The 20,607-nt window shown below is 36.5% G+C and overlaps 2 protein-coding genes and 1 pseudogene across 6 annotated transcripts; 2 read left to right on the top strand and 1 right to left on the bottom strand.

Annotated features, from left to right (window-relative positions):
* Positions 1–146: 146 nt before the first annotated feature.
* LOC113710696 (uncharacterized) lies at positions 147–3,286 on the bottom strand. Of its 5 annotated transcripts, none has more exons than XR_011821429.1 (4): positions 2,413–3,286; positions 2,250–2,316; positions 1,609–1,936; positions 147–720 (listed from the first exon to the last, which is right to left on the bottom strand). XR_011821429.1 is itself a non-coding variant. In XM_027233815.2 (3 exons), the coding sequence occupies exons 1-3, from the start codon at positions 2,911–2,913 to the stop codon at positions 1,815–1,817; spliced, it is 690 nt and encodes a 229-aa protein (XP_027089616.2). In that variant the 5' UTR covers positions 2,914–3,286; the 3' UTR covers positions 147–1,814. The 5 variants fall into 5 exon arrangements, 2 of the variants coding, with proteins under 2 accessions (XP_027089616.2, XP_071922182.1); XR_011821430.1 differs by having other exon boundaries at positions 1,641–1,936; XR_011821431.1 differs by having other exon boundaries at positions 1,641–1,762; positions 2,413–3,278.
* A 516-nt stretch (positions 3,287–3,802) lies between these two features.
* LOC113709489 (endoglucanase 24) lies at positions 3,803–6,928 on the top strand. The gene is made up of 6 exons (XM_027232263.2): positions 3,803–4,097; positions 4,197–4,480; positions 4,632–5,069; positions 5,222–5,369; positions 5,812–5,978; positions 6,184–6,928. The coding sequence occupies exons 1-6, from the start codon at positions 3,869–3,871 to the stop codon at positions 6,514–6,516; spliced, it is 1,599 nt and encodes a 532-aa protein (XP_027088064.2). The 5' UTR covers positions 3,803–3,868; the 3' UTR covers positions 6,517–6,928.
* A 1,044-nt stretch (positions 6,929–7,972) lies between these two features.
* On the top strand, positions 7,973–16,671 carry LOC113710252 (uncharacterized; annotated as a pseudogene).
* Positions 16,672–20,607: the final 3,936 nt, after the last annotated feature.

Genomic DNA, 20,607 nt, shown 5'->3' with positions numbered 1-20,607 from the left:
ACTAGTCCAACATAAGACAAAGATATAGAAAATTGGAGCAGAAAGATGAGAAAAAAAATGGTGAAACACATGAAAAAACATTGAAGAAAGAGATAAAAGAATAACAAGACCAAGTACTATAAAAAAAAAGGGTGCAAGGAAAATGATACAAAGAAAAAAGAAAGAGTAAAGAGCGTTACTCTGTTATATCAAAAATAGGAAAGGAAAGAGTTGGTCATCATCTTCCATAGACGGGCAGTCTCTTTTTCTTTTCTTCAAAACCATATCTAGATTCAGCAAAAATATGTTTAAATAACTTTCCCAACATAGGAGCTCATGTATGAATCAATCCAATTACATTTATCTAGTTAATTTTGTTATGGAATTTTGAGCTTGACGGATCTTTTTTAGTTTGGCCAAACTTCAGGGCCTGATTCGTTATTTGGTCAAACCTCAGGGAGGATAAATGTAATTAACCCTATTTCAAACGAAGCGAACGAAGTCACCCACTCCAGCCCCGTCGCCCCTGCTTGCTGACCAACTCGGCCAACCACTTCCCTCCTTGGCTCCACCCATTTTCAGTCTCCTCCGCCGCTGAGCCGCCGAGCCCCTCTCCTTCTCCGTTTGACTGGAACCCAAGGCCGATAGAACGAGCGAACTCGCCAATCTACAGGTAAAATTGACTTCTTCTCCTTGCACCAATGTATTTCGACTCTGAGTTTGTCATTCGTTCATTCTTGCCTTAAAAACGATTAAATAAAAAGAAGTTAAATTTATTGATTAAAAGGGACATCACATCTATACATCTCTTCTCATTTTCCTTACACAAGTTGATATCTTCCTCAAGGGTCACAATATTGACTATCAACGTATTGCCTTGAGTTTTGTAGTACTAGTGTTACACTTTCTGCTGATAAAGTGGCTGTCATTCTAACACTCTTGAGGAGCATAAGCAGATAGATATGCAGGGCTATGTAAAGTGCTGATGTTGAATTTCAATGAGTGACTAGCATATCTAATATTGTGGGATGGCCTCAGAGACTCCTTTGGTTGGTACTAGATTGAAAGTTGCTTGTAAATGATTGAAAGTTATGTCCTGAAGTTAGAGATCTCTTTTATGGTGTAGTCTACAAGGATGGCACTTCTTTCGAACATTTCTTGTGACCATTTTCTGAACTTCAAGTGATTTTTTTCTCCTCCTCATTATTGACTCAAGTCGGTCTTTAGTCCTTTGGGGGTCAAACACCAAAGAAAAGATTAAGAGCCAAGATACAATATGCTTAATGCTCCATACAAGAATCTGTTTGTTGCTCAGAAAAAAATGTTTGATTCATAGAGAAAAGCCACAACTGGGTCTGTTTTACATATTTAAATCTGATTCTCCAAGTCAGAAGACAGACGAGCACAGAAGGTAGCTTGACCAATACTTACTTTCATTTTGGAATCTTTGACTGTTCAAAGAAAGGCAGGACAGAACAATGAAAGGTAATGACATAATAGTGAGGAACAAGAGAAAGTTAAGCATATATAACCACATCCCAGATGAATATAACACATCCAGGAAAAAAAAAAAATTCCTTTGCCAACTTCCACATAATATGAACAAAGCACCAAAGAAGCGATCATTACCCTTCGCCAAGAAGAGTAGGAGCTGCTGGTACCTGCAGATTAAATTGCAAATTTGGACCCAAAGCTGAACTTTTGCACTTGGAAAGGTCGAGTAAATGAGAGATGGTTGACTGCCACTAGGACCGACAACAGATTCAGGTCCTGAATATGTAGGCTGCAACCCATAACCAGCAAATCAGATTTATAGAAATAAAAGAAGGTCAAAGCTACAATTTAGAATCAAATACACAATCTGAAACCCCATAAAGAAATTGGTGTCCAGCGTTCAGTGTCTTGCTATCCCATTCGTGAACAAGTTCTTCAGAAGCTAGTCTTTTTGTTCCATGAGCTTCCATGAAATAGCATAGCAAAGATCAATTACAGACTCAAACTCAAAGATCAATTACAGACTCAAACTATCTGATTAAGGAACATAAACGTTGCAAACTTTCATTCCATTGGAGCCTCCCAAAATGATAAGCAAACAATACAGCTCCCCCCAACCACTGCCCCCCCTTCCCTCCCCAAAAAAATAAAAGGAGGACCTGTTATGGAAATGGTGGAAAAGAAGGCCACAATTAAAGAAAACAAAGAAATAAACATTCACGTCCGTATGTGAATGTTTAAGAGACTTAGTACATAAAAAAAGACAATCCACGAACCTGTAATTGCTATACTGACAAAAGAAGAAGGTGCAGCTTCTGGCATTGGAGTGTTGCATTTTTTGCACTACAGGACAACTTCACAAAATTCAGATGTGTGATCTATGTCACTTCATCTGGAAGAACAAGTTTAAATATTAAAACATTTTCTGATTTGTCAGACCTGTGCACGAGAAGAATAGTTGTGAAAGCCACAGCTGCAGATCCAGTCACCACTGCGCCAGCTTTTTGGAGCAGAAACTAGTTGATTAGCTTGGCTAGCATGCAGAACACCAGAAGTATTCATCCCATTCACCGGCCAAGTAGCAGCTGGTTGAAGACCAAATTTATCAGTCCCAGCAAAAGGCCAGTTAGAGCTCAAAGGCAGTGACTGCTGGAGAGATCCATTCCCCAACAATCCGTTGTTTATCCTTTGATCGAGTCCTCCTTGTGCCCTGGCAAAATAAATTGGATAAGTTGGGACAGAAGCTCCAGGGATTGCCATAGCTGGCATTGCTGCTATCTCCTTTGGTTGCCCGCTTTTTTTGCACTTTTCTCTTGGTGCATAATTGTTGTTAGTGCAACCTATCGATCCATTGTCATACACACGCACCGAGAATGCAGCCACGAAGTGGAAATATTTCAAGAAACGCAAGCCAACCGCGATTGCATACAAAATCATCATCCAAAAACTTTAAAAATTCACAACCTAACTGAACTAGTGTTTGTTGCTAAAGACAAAAAAAATTATGCGACCCAGTGATGAAAAAAATTATGCGACCCAGTGATGGTTAATTTTGGTAGTAGCACTCATCAATTGGGAGATGGGATCAAAATGGCAGACAAATCCTACCTACGTGGAATTACAATTTTTATTTTAAGTGGATGGGTTGATTTCCAGCATCCAACAATGCAAGTTGTTTGTGTTGGTTGACCAAATTAATCAAATGCTCCAGGCTTTAATAACTTAGCTTCAAGAGAAGTATTCTATTTTCTTTATGGATGATGCATGTCTAAAGGTTACATCTTATGAACGCAAAAATATTCTGATTAAAGCAGATTGTTTTTTGAGAAACTTTTGAGCGTAGCCAATCCATCTTATCATGCTCATAAATATTCTCGCCGTGAGAAGGACTGCTTTGAGAGCTATAGCTATGAAAGCAACTCACCAAGAGTGCAGCTGAACTGAGCTAATAATCATTGACATAGTACCATTACTAGCAACTTATGTATGAGTTATGAGGGTATCTGTTTTCATTTTTATTATGATTATTTTTTAAGGATGGTATCAATAGATTGGGATGCCCTTTATCACCTTATGCATAGAGACAATCTGGATAAGTACTGTATTCCTCCCTAGAGCAGTCCGCTTTTGTCCTAGTGCAAAAAAGGGATCAACCACCGGCACGGAATTCATATTTAATCTGATCAATCCTTGTGGCACATATATCTTAGAAGAGACTCATGAAATCAACCATTTTTTTACTCAGTCCAAGATTGATTAATTCAAACTTCTGATCATAATCATGGTTGCTTTGATATGAACTTCCCCTCCAGGATATATATATATATATATATATATATATATATATATATATGTGACACGCAAAGGAAAGTTGCAGGTAGTTGAGATTGAATGAATGGAAGCAAAATCACCAGATTCACCAACGAAGTCCAAAGGATGGAGCTGGATGCTGCTCGTGATTTTTTTTGCAGCCCTTGTCTTGCTCGCCTGTGCATTTACGCTATGGTATGATGTTCACAGATCGAGGCGTTCTCAACACCGTCCTGCTAGACCACCAAGAGTAGTTGATGAAAAATATGCTAATGCTCTCGGGGTTGCTATGCAATTCTTTGAGGTTCAAAAATGTACTATGAGCTAAGTTGATTTTGCTTTGCCCATCACTCGTGCATGTATTTTTGTATTCGCTTGTTATTGTTTTATTTATGTTTAAATTTTTAATGCAGCTGGTAAATTGGTGGATAATAAGATAGCCTGGAGGGGAGATTCAGGTTTGCAAGATGGACGAGAAGAAAATCTTGATTTATCAAAAGGGGTGTATGATGCTGGGGATGACATGAAATTTGGATTTCCGATGGCATTTACTGCAACAATGTTGTCGTGGGCCATTTTGGAATATGGACAACATATGCAAGAAATGAAACAGTTGAAAAATGCTCAAGATTCCCTGAAGTGGGTAACTGATTATCTCATAAATGCACATCCTTCTGACAATGTGCTATTCATCCAGGTTTGTTAATTCAGTTCTGAAGTTGGCTTGTCACTCTGCTGATGAAAATATTATTGTTGTAATCCCTGATAAGTCTTGTTCTGCCTTTAGTTTCCATTATGTCAAGCATGAATGGAATGTTAACTCTGAATGCTGTAAATGACAATAAAAGGTTGGTGATCCTGAGGTGGATCACAACTGCTGGGAGAGGCCAGAAGCCATTACAGAAGCACGGCCACTCATACAAGTGAACATTTCATATCCAGGAACTGAGGTTGCAGCAGAAACCGCAGCGGCTATGGCATCTGCCTCGTTAGTGTTCAAGTCTATCAACAAGACCTACTCACAAATGTTGCTGAAGCATGCTCAGCAATTGTTCAGTTTCGCAGATACTTACCGAGGTTCTTACAGTATCAGCATCCCCCAAGTACAAAAGTATTACAATTCATCAGGATATGGTGATGAACTCCTGTGGGCGGCTGCTTGGCTTTATCATGCTACTGGAGACCAGTCATACCTTAAATATACTACTGGTGCAAATGGAAACTCTTTTGCTAATTGGGGAAATCCGACATGGTTTTCCTGGGATAACAAGTTGGCTGGAGTTCAGGTATAGAAAGTTTAAAAGTGAAATAATTAAGCTACAGTCTATAGTCGTGGTGCAATATTAATAGTTAATCTGTAGCTTTGTCTTGGTTATCTATAAGATAACCATGACCTCGTGGGTTGGAAATGATTTGACTAGATTTTAGTGCAATTCAGGTTCTTCTGTCCAGGGTAAGCTTCTTTGGTTCAGCCGATACCTCTGATGCTGAAAATCTCGGCCTTCAGAAGTACAGGAGAACTGCTGATGCTCTTCTGTGTAGCCTTCTCCCCTATTCCTCATTGGCAACACCTAATAGAACAGAAGGTGATACTCTGTCTACTAATTGAGCAACTTTAATCCTTAATCTTCGCCTAAATCTTATGAAAAACGATACAATAAATCGTTCGAAACCTATCTGGTTGTAATGATTATTGAGTGAAGGCTTCTTTGTTTAACTTTGTAGCCAAGCAAGAAGAGAATGAATGAATTGTTAGAAAGCCAGCAAAAAGATATCTTTAAAGGGCAGTTTTTTACACTTTAGGATGAATTTTCATGATGCAGATGAATGTTCCGTAGCAACTAGCAACAATATTTCTGGTATCTCTACCAATTTTAACCATCTTGGGGTAATCCAGGTGAATGCCACCTATATAAATGACATGAGTATGTACTAGGGCTCAAATTAAACTTGCATCACAAACACTGGCCACCTTCTCAGGTGTATGATTAAGCAGCTGTGAAACTTCATCAATTTTTACGCATGTAGGTGGGCTGATATGGGTGACAGAATGGAACGCTTTACAATACTCTGTTGCCTCGGCATTTTTGGCGGTTCTTTATAGCGATTACATGTTCTGGTCCGGTACACCAACCCTGTATTGCAATGGAGACCAATACGAGCCAATGGACCTGCGAAGTTTTGCAATTTCACAGGTACTTCTTTCTTTAATCACAGTATCTAAGAACTGATTTAGCTGCATTAATTGGCCACATCGAGTAGCTCTAGAAAGGGTGGTCCCAGTTAAATTACTTCTAAAGTCTCTCAAGAACCAAAGTCTTGTTGCATGACACGCCAAGATCATGATTCTAGATTTTCCCATTTCCTATTGTAATCTTGTTTTCAATCAACTTAATTCAGGCAAATTATGTTCTGGGAAGTAATCCAATGAAGATGAGCTACCTCGTTGGATATAGCAGTGACTACCCCAAGTATGTACATCACAGGGGAGCTTCAATTCCGGCAGATGCTAATACAGGTTGCAAGGATGGGTTCAAGTGGCTTCGTTCACCATCTCCAAATCCAAACATAGCAACTGGAGCTCTTGTTGGTGGACCATTTCTCAATGACACCTACATTGATTCCAGGAACAATTCTATCCAAGCAGAACCGACCACTTATAACAATGCCTTCATTGTTGGTCTTCTATCTGGCCTTCTCACCGCCTCTCCAAAACTTCCATCTTTCACATAGGAGAATACCAGTCTTGTCAATAAACTGTGCAGTAACATGTAAATGTGAAAGACGAGATTGAAGGGTATATAAACTGTACAGATATACCTGCATAATCATATATTACCTTCTTTTCTTTTTTTTTTTTTGGGACACAGTGGGTATCCGGGATTCAACGGAGTAATGTTCCGAGGCCGAATAATCCTACTGCGCTTGTGCCCCCACCCCCAGAAGACACAAGACGGTAACAGGAGTCGAACCGCGACCACCCGATGCCAGGACCTGAAGAGGTTTCCCCCAGCACCAGCCGAGCCAACCCCAGAGGTGCATAATCATATATTACCTAGAATCTTGCAGATTTGCTACTGAATTTGTCCTCTGATGCCCATAATATATCAGAAACCTCTGGTCCGACTTGCCTGTCAAGATTAAAGACTTGATTGCTGATGATGATGGTGCTTAGATGTACCAATTTGGCGACAGTACAAGGACAGCCTAAATGAGGTGTCACCAAATGATGAACAATTTGCAATAAACACGAAAACCTTCATCCACTAAAAGCCAAAACGACAGAAGAAACATTAAGAAAAGGATCGTAGAGTAAAATTTGCAAATTCATAAACAAGACAACCTAATATCTCAATCATTAAGCATATTTTGATAATGCCAGCTTCCCGTTTTGTAGACGATTACGTACACATAATGAAACTATTTATATCTAACACATCCATCTCCCTTTGGCGAGCCTGGTCAGTTTCTATAAGATAATTATTGTGAAAAGGACTGCCTTTCATTTACGTCATCAATAATCAAAACTAGCATCTGCCATACTTTGTTCTATAGATGTCAATTGGCAAAATTTTCTGCCCATGGTGTTATAATATAACAACAAAATTTAATGTTAGTCTGGATCAATTGTGTGACAAATTCAACTATTGATGGTTGACCGATCTGATGCTGTTAATTGAATAAATAAAAATCGCACGTCCACGATCTTATTTGAATTATATTTAATTTGAAATCGGTGGATTTCATAATTTTAATTAGCACATCGTCATTGATCAAAAACCAAAAAATTTCTCCAATATCAAATTTATTTAACCCATTTTGTATCACTCAAATGTTAGACAGGAATGCTACAACCTACACTTGATTAATAGAAATAAGATACTAGATTCAGTAGTATTAGTTGATGTGATCACTTGATTGGGCAAAATTTCACCCAAATCAAGAGAATTGGTTTACAATACGGTCTATCAATTAGATGTGGAGGGAGGAAAACTTATGAATTGGAGTTTAACGTGTTAAGGATCACAAGCACAATAATTTGTACGTGCTTAATAAATTATTACAGTGAAATAGTACACTGTTTTTAGAAATTAGCAAACTTCTAGGGGTCAAAAAGAAATAGCCTTCGTACCATTATTTTAATCAAAGCAATTATATAGTAGCGTAAAAATTATCCGATACACAGAACAGAGTAAAGTGGAGAAGTAATGCCACCGACAAACCCTGCGTTGGTTGGGCCTCTCCCTTAATTCCTTTTCACCTTAAAACCTTCTTCAGACAACGCGTGTTGGACCAACGTCATCATCGTCCACCACCACCCTCCTCATCTCTCCTCTCTCTAAACATTTTCCGTGCTCCCCCATTTCCCTCAAAATCAAAGGTGCTATACTCCTCTGGCTTTTTATTTGATCTCTCTCTCTCTCTCTCTTTGATTTTTTTAAATTAATTTATAATTGTCATTTGCCTGTGATACTGGCCCTTTTAATCTTTTGGTAAATTGGGTTTTTTTTTTATAAATTTCCTTTTCTTGTTTCCTGTAATAGTTGTGATTCGCGTAATGCCACAAAAGATTTTGGCCAGCTGAGGCATTAGGGGTTAATTAAGAGAGGATTAACCATTTTGAACGTCTTAGATTATTGGGGATTCATTTCATGTAATGCTGTTGTATTTCTCTGCTAAAGTTGGGATTTTTCTCTCAGGGTTGTGTTAGTTTAACTATTGAGCTTTAGAAATTGATTAGCTTTTTTATGTTCTAAGAAGATTTGGTGAAGATTGATCTGTGGACCATATTTCAGAATCTGGGGTTCAAATTTTTCTCACTTTAGTGCTGTGGCGATCCTGGTGTTGCCAGTGTAGCTAAAGCTTAACAGCATAGTGTAATTTTAATATGCTAGAATGGGAAAAAACCACGAAAGCTTTCCTTTTGGTGGGTTTGTTAAACATATCTTCTTATTTTACTAGCTTACTATCCAAATCTTTGTCAGGTTACTGAATTTGCTTTCTAAAATATTCTCTTTTTCTGTTCTTTTTTTTTTTCTCAAAGGATAGTGATGCACTTTCATTTCCTAGTTCTGCTATTATGTAAAGGAGTCTTTAATATGAGTCCAAGGTTCATTGCTCCTTCGGCATGGATGATTATTTTTTTACATGTACTGATCACTGATGTTTTATTTCATTGAGAAAAAGCATTAGAATTGGATATGGAATTTGGGCTTTGAACTTAGTAGCGGACAAATCATATACAAATGGCAAACAGTCTTTTGGCTGTTTATGTGATTTTGAGCGACGAACATGTGTACTTGCATACATAGTTACCGGGCTTCTATTTTGTAGGAAAAAAAAATACTTGAATTTTATAATGTATGTATCCTTTATTTTGTAGGGAAAAAAAAAAATACTTGAAGTTTTATTGAAGCCAAACTCAGCCATAAGGATTTGCTCATTTTTGTAAGGCTTGTTGTGGTGGGATTTTGAGTCCTTCTACAGCCATTATCATTTAATAGGCTATGTATAATTGTATATAAAATCCTCCCTCCTACAATGTATACCTTCCAAATAACATGGCTTGGTAGCTTATACGTAACTTGCCTTGGCCTTGGAATCAAATAGCCTTTACCTCCCTACAATATTTACCTACCAAATTAACCTCCCCTAAGGTTTGTTCATATTACGAAATAAATCTTGTAGTTTGATTAAAAAACTCTTATGCCGTTGTTAGTAATGGATCCTTGACTCCGTTAATAGATGTTGTGAAATGATGAAAGAGGCCTAGTTCTAAAGATTTAAAATAATAAAATTTAAAATTCAATAAAAAGAATATTTTAGCCAGAAAAAAAAAGAAAAGTATTTATGTGAATTGTGAGTTTTCACAAAAATTTTGGAATATTTTCTCTACATATTTCTAAATTATTCTTTTACTACATATGCATCATATTGCCAAATAAAAAGTGAGAAACAGTGAGAAACTATCCAACATAAGACAAAGACACAGAAAATTGGAGCAGAAAGATGATAAAAAAAAGAAAAAAATGGTGAAACACATGAAAAAACATTGAAGAAAGAGATAAAAAGAATAACAAGACCAAGTACTATAAAAACAAATGGGTGTAAGGAAAATGATACAAAAAATTAAAAAAGAAAGAGTAAAAAGCGTTGATTTGTTATACCAAAAATAGGAAAGGAAAGTGTTGGTCATCATCTTCCATAGACGGGCAGTCTCTTTTTCTTTTCTTCAAAACCATATCTAGATTCAGCAAAAATATGTTTAAATAACTTTCCCAACATAGGAGCTCGTGTATGAATCAATCCAATTACATTTATCTAGATAATTTTGTTATGGAATTTTGAGCTTGACGGATCTTTTTTAGTTTGGCCAAACTTGAGGGTCTGATTCGTTATTTGGTCAAACCTCAGGGAGGATAAATGTAATTAACCCTATTTCAAACGAAGCGAACGAAGTCACCCACTCCAGCCCCGTCGCCCCTGCTTGCTGACCAACTCGGCCAACCACTTCCCTCCCTGGCTCCACCCATTTTCAGTCTCCTCCGCCGCTGAGCCGCCGAGCCCCTCTCCTTCTCCGTTTGACTGGAACCCAAGGCCGATAGAACGAGCGAACTCGCCAATCTACAGGTAAAATTGACTTCTTCTCCTTGCACCAATGTATTTCGACTCTGAGTTTGTCATTCGTTCATTCTTGCCTTAAAAACGATTAAATAAAAAGACGTTAAATTTATTGATTAAAAGGGACATCACATCTATATATCTCTTCTCATTTTCCTTACACAAGTTGATATCTTCCTCAAGGGTCACAATATTGACTATCAATGTATTGCCTTGAGTTTTGTAGTACTAGTGTTACACTTTCTGCTGATAAAAGATTGTCGTAGTAGGTAGATTATATACTGTTATTGTTATCCAATATACTTGTTGTTAGTAATGCAGCCAAGGGTCAGGTAGCTATTTTGCTCATTATTTGTGAGCCCTAGTGAAATGTTCATTCTGTAGATTATTAACATGAGGTTTAGAAAGATATAGTGGCTGTCATTCTAACACTCTTTAGGAGCATAAGTAGATAGATATGCACGGCTATGTAAAGTGCTGATGTTGAATTTCAATGAATGACTACCATATCTAATATTGTGGGATGGCCTCAGAGACTCCTTTGGTTGGTACTAGATTGAAAGTTGCTTGTAAATGGTTGAAAATGATTGAAAGTTATGTCCTGAAGTTAGAGATCTCTTTTATGGTGTAGTCTACAAGGATGGCACTTCTTTCGAATATTTCTTGTGACCATTTTCTGAACTTCAAGTGATTTTTTTCTCCTTCTCATTATTGACTCAAGTCGATCTTTAGTCCTTTGGGCTTGAATTGCTAGTTTATGCAATTAGGTTTCTAGTTAGACTTTCGAGCAATATACGAATGCTGTGTTTCTGTTCTGTTTCCATATTCTGCATTCCCAATTTATGTACAAGAATATGTAGTAAACCCTCTTTTTGTGTAATCTTATTAAATCATATCTGGGTTTTCTCTGCAATTCAGTGATTTAGCTGAAAATCAGGTTCATGGCTGTGCTTTTTTCCTGAAACCACTACTACTATGTGCACGTTGTGGGAGATTGACCTGAATATTGAGGTTACTTCTGTGAGTATATCACATAGTTATTTCCTTATGATTGTGTATGGTTCTGCGGTATGGTCTTTTTTCGATGTGAAAATCTTCAAAAGATGTTAGAACCTTTCGATGTGAAGATGTCATTGTTCTTTACCATTTGAGAATTAGCATCACGTGAACCTTCATTTTCGTGGAGTTACATTACTGCAAATCTGTAACTCATTTAATTGGTGGACTTGCATGTACCGTTCTCCATCTTACTGACTCCACTAACCATATAGTTTGGCCTGTTTATACCACGTGGTTCACATGCTGGAAGGTAGGGTAAAGACTGCTACAAGACATCTCCTCTAGCATCTTCATTGGGTGGAAAGGTATCAAACACTTAAGGTATGCCACACAGTCGTACCATGTGGTACTCCAGTATTGATCACTCTATATCAAATAAGTAAGGTGGTCCTCCTTGTCTGGTGGGTACTAGATACTAGATAAGGAGGACCCACATTACTTACTTGGTGACGAGTGATTGGTAGTACTGTACCATATTTTAGTGTCAATGTGGCCTAACTTGAGTACCCAATACCTTGGCACTAGGAAAAAAATTTAGTATATGCATATTAGGAGTGACATTAGCTTATGATGTGGCATACAACTTTGCTTGTTTGATAATGTAATATAGAATGGGCTGTGTTTGTTTGAACTCATAAGCCTTTTATGAACTCCCTTAAAGTTGAAATTGTATAACTTAATTAAGAGATATTAAACATGGATGGGGCCCAATTCAATAGCAGTCCTACTTACATGCAAAGTTGAGTGTCACATCATCAGCTTATGTTGCATCACATGTGCATACCATATTTTCTCTCGTTATTTTTGATATAAGAAACATTCAATAGAAATTAGGGTGAACAAGTTGAGTTTCTTCAGCTACTCAGGCTGGTTAATTAGGCTTACGTGAACTTATAGTTGTGCTTGAGCTACTGATCAGTTCTTTGATCAAGTTGGAGCTCCTTAATAAGTAACTTGCAAAGCTTATGAGCCTCAAATTGTCGGTTTTTATAGTCAAAGTCTCCTGCAATATAACGGCACTCGTTGAGCTGCATGTTAGCCGTGCTGAACTCTGCTATCAAGCTTAGCTTGTATGATGTCCGGGTCAAGCTCCAGCTTGACTTGCCTACAGTTCAAGGTTCATTTAGGTAGTCCTGCTTTGCAGTAAGATTTCTGTCATTGGAGCTCAAACTCAGCTGGGATCATCAAAACTTCTTGCCAAGCTTGAGTTTGATGGTAGCCTAGAACTCAAGTTTGTTACAATTTAGTAATTATCAACATGTGGAATCACCACCCGTTTCTTTTGGCAGAAAAACAGCAAATTAGTAATACGAGTTAAAAATGTATCGCAAGTACTTATTTTTTAACCATTAGAAGCTTCGAATCACTACAAGTCATTTGACATTCTTTCAGAATATTTTACACTAAAGCGGAGGATTTGTCTTGCCTTAACTGCCAAATGGAAAGGAAAAAATGTTACCACATGAAGCATGTTGTTGTCTTCTTCCATTCTCACCTCATAAATCTTGAATTGAATAACTAAATCGTATCCAAAGGGAGATTTTTTCCATTCTACTCTTGTTCATTGCCCAATCTGGTTTCAAGGGACGATTTTGAAAAATTCAAGGTCCAACTCATTGATGCAACGTACTTCCCTGTTACTTTTTGGGAAGAATATATGGAAGAAACATACCTTTATAAGAATCAGCAATGTACATAGAAACTAAATATGTCATTTATCAAGCTTTTTTTGTCTAATTGTTCAAACACATTAAATGATTTAGTGATAAATCAAGTTCAAATTAGATAATCAAATTTAGACACACTAAGAAAACTGTAAGATGACGTCAAGCAGAAATTCTTCAGGAATAGTTATTTATTAAGAAATTGTTTGCTTGTAGGATGCAGTATATGAGAGTCAGATAAATATCGAACAATGTCAAAGTCAAAACTTCAATCTTCCTTGAAAGTTCTAAAACCAAATTCACAAGTGTAAAGATAGACTGTTCCTTATCCCTCATTTTCTTATGAAAATTATATCTTATATGAGAATCTGGTGGTGAAAGAAGCTGTCAGCTTTGTTTTACTCTTAGCTGATGTGATGATTAGTCAGATCTGGCATGTCCATGGGATTTGACTTCTGAGCATAAATAGCTTTACCACTGAAGCAGACCATGTAGTTTTCTGCATATTATCAATTATCACAATTTTGCATAGGCATACAGGATGACAGCTGATATTGCCACTGCTCTAATTTTAATGTCACAGCACATTTTGTTTAAGTACCAAATTTGCCCTTGAGAGTCAATATCAGAATTTAGCAAGTTTTGCATGGGACCCACACATGTTTAACACCTCTGAGTCATCCCTCAAATCTTAATATCTCCTGTACTCAACTTCGACTCTGAACAAGATTGGCATCTGGAAGTTGGAACAGAGATTGGAGGCCTCAACTTCATTTGCCGTTTTCCCTTAATTTCTCTTGGCACCCAAAAAAGATGGTAGTGAGGATTTATTATCATGCTATCACCACCAGCACAAAAGGCACATCTTCTTACAATATCTCATTCACAGCTTTAGTTCATGTATTGTAAGTGAATCCACCTTCACAGTAAAAGATTTCTTCAAAAACTATGCCCTATTATCTGCCTCTGTGAAAAAAAAAAAAATTGATGGTCAGGCCATGGTCTGACAATCAAAAGTAACAGAGGCCGAAGTTTGCTTGGTGGCATACCGAGGCTTCCTGAATTCAAGTACATGTCACTGCTCTTTCTCTTTTCCTCAGATAATTTAAAAGTTAAACATAAAGACTTAAGAATAATTCTAAACCTTGACTAATAGGCAATAGCTCAAGAATCCGAACAGAAATGATGAAACAAAATAGAAGGACAGAAAATAAAATCAGGTTAAGTCGATTTTTACTTTGTTGACATCCAGACTGAGTCTTCTCCAGTGGCTAAGGTTGAGGCCTTAAGCATTAGAGGTCTTGAGTTCAAATTCCCTGCCCCTCCCCACTTCTTAAATCCCAACCCTTGTCAACAAAAAAAAAAAAAAAAACTTGAGTGTTCAAAAATGCAGAATCTTGTAAAAGTATTTGAACATCTCCACAAGCTCTTCAGCCCAAATCAACGGCACCGGATTCAAGCTCCAACTGCTTTTTCATGTGCCTTTTGTTATTTGGTGGACTTTCGGATGGGATCCTGGGACGGAGAGAGGCATAGTCAGAGTCCAGAGGACTAATAGAACCAAATCTCTGGTGGGTCCTATATGTAACTTGCTAAATTATGCCCGTTGACTACTGTGGACAAATATGTCATTTGGACAAAATATGCTGGGGCATTAAAATCTCTGCTATGGCATTATCATCTCTGCTATGCATAACTTTTTCTTATGTCGGATCTTTAATAATCGTTGCTAGTGGCTTGTAGTCAAAAGCAGAAGTAAGTAATAAATTCAGCTCAGCTGGAGACAAAAATTGGTAATACCTTGATTACAGCAGTGAAACAGAGAGTAGAGGCAACCCCAGGAGAGGCTGACGAGTCAAAAGAGGCAATTGTAACTAGATGGTAGATTGAAGAGGCGATAGTGGCTAGGAGCAACTGGAGAGGATGGCAAGGGGAAGAACCTAGGGTTATCCTGCTTCATTTAGTAGATTAATAACTTTCTATGTCCAACCTTCACCTCAGCTGGTTATATAAACCAGCTTTGTTTGATTTTCTTCAGCCTAATTACAGAGCTGTTCAAGAATAGCTTGGTTTTAGAATTAGCACCCACCCAAGACAGAGACGAATATGTATGCTTAATATAGTTGTTTACAATAGTCAATTTTTCAAATAAGTAATAACAATGGTGTCAGGTAATTGCTTCAATACATATCTATGTATGATGATTTTTTCTTGAATTGTTGTTTCTTAACTGCAAAAAGTTGAGTGACAAAAAATATTATGGAAATGGAAGTCTTAGTTGCCTTCAGATAAATTGAATTTTTATGTGATTCTGTTACTTAAGTTTATTATATTTGGAGTCGTTCCCTTCTTCTTCTTCTTCTTTTATTTATTCATTCATTTTTTTGAAGCTGTTACGTCAGATAAATTGTATTTCTATGTGATTCTGTAACTGAAGTTTATTGTATTTGCTGTTATTCCTTTTTCTTTTTCTTTTTCTTTTTTATCATGCGTTCCTTTTTTCTATTGCTCCTATTCCTGTACCAAATTCCTGACTTGTTCGCAGGTTTTGTGTTAAGGTACCCACTCTATTGTGAAGTCCAAACAAATTTGATATATTTTTGCAGAATTGATGAATGATGTCCTATAGAATTGCTCAAATACGTCTTGTAAATTCACATCCTGAAGTCTATGATCCCTGTGATGACTCATTTGCACTAGTTGATGCACTTTTAGCTGATCGAACAAACTTGCTTGAGCATCGTCCAATTTTTTGCTTGGAAATCGGTTGTGGTAGTGGATATGTGATTACTTCCCTTGCTCTTTTGCTTGGGGGTGATGTCTGTGGATCCTACTTTATTGCAACAGACATTAACCCTCATGCTTTGGATGTGACAAGTGATACATTGAAAGCACATGGAGTTCATGCTGAGTTGGTAAATACCGATGTTGCAGCGGGTCTGGAGGGGCGATTGATGGGATTGGTAGATGTTATGGTTGTTAACCCACCTTATGTGCCAACACCTGAAGAAGAAGTGGGTTGTGATGGGATTACTTCTGCATGGGCTGGAGGAGAAAATGGACGGAGTGTTATTGATAAGATATTGCCCATTGCAGACAGGCTTTTGTCTGATAAGGGTTGGTTATATATGGTTACCCTCACTGCGAATGACCCTTCTGATATATGCCTTCAGATGAAAAGGAAAGGTTATGCTGCTCGTATCGTGTTGCAGAGATCAACAGAAGAAGAGAGTCTCCATGTTATTAAATTTTGGCGAGATCCAAATAGCAAATTGGAGGCAAACGAAGCGAAGGTGTTGAATCATGGTACTGCTATTGGATCATTTATTTCTCAATTTTCTCAAGTATCACTCTGGAAAAGTAGAAATAGCACAAACAACTAATAGTAAACCTTGAAGTTGGAAAGTTATTATCCACATCATCTAATTCTGGTTTCTTTATTCCTTGCTTTGAAAGTCATATCCAAATGATCAAGCTGAGGGTCCTCTTGAGGCCAGTGTAAAACTGTTGGAAATTTCAATATAAGCTACAGGATGCTTAATCATTTTGAGGCTGCCCGTTTACTTTTTTAAGTGCTTTGAATGTCACTGATTAAGTATTTTGGTTTAATTGAGTGGCAAAATCTACTCATCTTCTACACCTACTTGTTAATAAAAAGTACTTGTTAATAAAAGAAGTCAACGACTTTGTTAAATGGTTTGCTTCTTGACTTGTAACTAAACACTTTTTGATGCTGAGTGGCTGAGGTAAATCTTTTGGTTTTGGTTCTAGGATATTAATAATTTAAGGTGCTAATTTGAGTGCAATGGTGCATTGAGAGAATCATAAAAGCCTGTTGAAAGATGAGCCTTCTGCATACTCATAGACCTTGTAAAGAGATAAATTTAGTGTAACTAGTCGGAATAGCTTCATATGACAGCATTGTTTTCTGAATATGTACTAGGAGTTCTCTACTGGTTGTTCACTTGACCCTTGGATAGTTCATGTGTTGTAGAACAAAGATAAAGCCCAAGATTTCCTGAATTCCAGTTTAACTTCAGGAACTTAGATGAATTACAGGGTAGAAGATCATAGATCATCAGATATTTGGCATGGACTCTGCATAGTTGTAATGTTCTTTCCATGTATAATTCGTGTATTTGGAAGTTGGATGGTATTAGAAACTACAAGTAACATTATTGTGTATTTTGGCGTTCTTGATGATTGATGGGCATGGTTGAGACATACAGCACTATGAATGTTCCTTGTTGATTTTTGTTGTTTGAATTTATTTGGAATGTACTACAGCTCAGAAATGTTGAATGGATGAGAAGTCTGGCTTGTAGTCTTTGTTGAATTCCTACTCTCTTTGACGGGCTACCTTGTGATCCTGTTGAATTAACTTCAATGTCTGAAATCAGCAGAAAAAGGACAAAAAGGAAATAATTGTAACCACCTGCTGTAGCCCCTCACTCGTCTTCTTTTCTCCTTTGAGAATTATTTCTAAGCTTGAGATATTAGACTCTTAACATTTTCTGAAGTCAAATAAAGTTCTCTTGCAAGAGTTAATTGTTTTGTTGAAGTGATTCCAAATTCTTACTAACTCAAGGATTTCACTGTTCTTCATGAAGTTAATTGGCATGAGGAGATTGCCAGTTTTCTGAACATGTTCAGTCTTCTTGTTAGTCCCTTAAGCTATGGATACTTTCAAGTTTTGCCTCTCACATTTCAGCTTTTAGATTGTCCCTTGTGCAAGTGTTGGTCTTACTTCTATCTTCGTAGATGTCCTAAAAAAGTATGATTATATACCTAATATATAAGGGATTAAGTTTGTAAAAAGCATTTTAGAAAGATTGAATTAAGATGGATTGTCAAGGACTGCAAGTGGGGTTTGACTAATGGCCAGGGAAGCCCTTATAATCTCCTGCAAAATTTCCCAACCATGGTGGCATCATGAATGAATAATGATGAATAGAGATCAGTTGTACATCCTTTTTGCTGTATTCTGAAATTTTGGTTTAAACAGCATTAGAGAGAAACTATATGTGAATTGTGTGGTCGAGGTTTCTAACCGATTTGAGAATGAAACGTACCTTTCTTGAACCTTAAAAAAAAATACAAATAAGAAACAAAATAATGCCAATGATCTGAATTTTTATTTTTATTTTTTTTGTAGTAAAAAGTTTGGATGAATTCGACTCTGGTCACTATTACGAATTAAGATATATTTCGAGAACCATAGATCCCTTACAAAGATTTTTGCAAATCGTCCATCAATACAATCGTTACATCGACAGCGGAAACATAGACGCGATACATACACAGAATGAATGGCCTTCCTTGCCAACTAAGTTGAGCCAACATGTGTTGGCGACAATGATCTTAATGAGCTGCGTGTATGCATATAGGAATTTTGGACATCTATGAGGTGAAAGCTATTGTGACTAATATATTAGATATGACTAGGGAATTAAAAGGACGAATCAGAAAATTTTAGGTCTTTTCAAGAAAATTAGCCTGGTTAACACTAGTATCATATCATCATGATGATCTCAAGTACCAACATGATTAATATTAGTACTGATGATATATAGATGAATTGTAATCATAGTTTGTAAAGGTAAATCCTGATCAACTGCTGCTTCCTATTGCAACAAAACATGCTCTTCTTTAAACTGAGCTTGATAATCTAAGTACTGTAATTTATTATTTATGTATGGTCTTCAATTGATGAGCACTTCCATGTGTTGCTTGCAAGAAAACGCGTTTGGTGTTTGAATTGGTGCTTCTCATCCAAAGCAACCCCACCACAGTCCATTGGCTTTTTTATGATTCTACATTTAAAGGAGGACAATGGATCCTTTCTGCATTTATGAGGGACATAATCCTTTCCAATTTGATATTTGTGCGTTTCTTTTAAGAAAAAAAAAATGTGGAATTAGATACTTCTTAAGGTTTCAAATGATTAGACGTCTAGGGAATATGGTTGGCATATCCTGTCTATTCTTATATCTAGTAAATAGTTTTGGCAAATGTTATTTTCTGGAATTTTTATAATTAATATATATATATATATTGTGATGATTTGATGTATGTAAAGAAAAAATGTAATTGAGAAATGTAATCACGAAAGTTATAAAAATCTTTTCTTTTAATCTTTTTCATTTGTATCATATGATTTTCAGTTAATAGATTATATGATAAAAGAGATAGTTAGAGTGCTGTTTATATAAAAGTGAAGTGCCAATACTATTTCTTGTAGTTTTTCATGACAACTTAATGTAGTACCTAAGTTATAAACTTATAATAATCAACAATTCATTAATGTATATAAGAGTTAATATAAGGCTTGATTCAGTAAATAGGTTGAAATATGAACCATACTACTCAATACTCAAACCAAGCTCGATTCAGTAAGAGTTCATTCGAATTTGGTTCACCAACTAATTAAACCAAATTTAAACAGTAATTTGTGTTTGATAAATTTTCAAACTTGATTTTTTAGTATTTTCTTGTGAATATTAATTGGTACACTTGAATTATATTTGATCTACGCAGATAATCATATTTATTGCCCTTCTTTACATTTCAACATTTTGTCATTTAACGTCGATTTTCCTCAGGCTTTTGTTGACCAATGTCACTTGTAAAACAAACCCAATTTATTGGTTGATACTTATTTATTTTTGGTCCCTTTAGTATTCAATTGTTTTTGTTCATTGATTAATCAAAAATTAATTATTCTCTCTCATCAAGTTAAATTCTTTTATTTATTTATTTTGTCTCTCTTTTAACAACTTTTATCTCTTCATCTGTATATTTTCTTTGACCATTTAAAGTAACTAAATTTATAAACAATTTCTATAGTTTATAGATTGGCAAATATAATAATCCACCACCAGGTTAGACAATGAATATTCATCCAATTTATTTGTATAATTTTGCAAGAAAACTAATCCACTCTTTCATACAAACATCCAAGCAATTAGGGTTTTCACAATTGTTGGTTTTAATCTCATCATGATATACTGTACGCACCAGTACAATTGATATAGATACTTTTATAAATTGGTGGATTTAATCATACATTACGAGTAGGAGTAAGTTAGACTAATTGTTGCCGTCTGATAAAAAAAATCGCACCATATGCTATATGCCCCATCACAACAGATGTTGACACTGCGCTGCTATATATTATCGTTGTAGTAAGTAGGGAAAACATATGTGGCTGGCTCCTGAATCAAGAACCAGATCATGTGATTGAAATATGAATATCCATCGTGTGCTTACTGCTTAGGACTGCTGCCATTGTGCTATCTGCTCCCATGTGTTTTTGTTCATTAGTATTATTGTTGTGGGGAAGAGGCCAGAGAGGGAGGAGGGAGTATGCAGTAGACTAACAGTTTACTTCCAAAACATGACCATTTTGCATAAACAATCTGGTGAATTTTATTTTTTTTCATCTACTAGTAAATAATTGCGAAGCAGTAAAAACTAATAA

The sequence above is a fragment of the Coffea arabica genome, chromosome 9e (genome assembly GCF_036785885.1).
Source record: "Coffea arabica cultivar ET-39 chromosome 9e, Coffea Arabica ET-39 HiFi, whole genome shotgun sequence".
In the NCBI taxonomy this organism is placed as follows: Eukaryota; Viridiplantae; Streptophyta; class Magnoliopsida; order Gentianales; family Rubiaceae; genus Coffea; species Coffea arabica.
The sequence above is the reverse complement of the archived record's forward strand: the minus strand, read 5'-3'. Positions and strand labels throughout refer to the sequence as shown.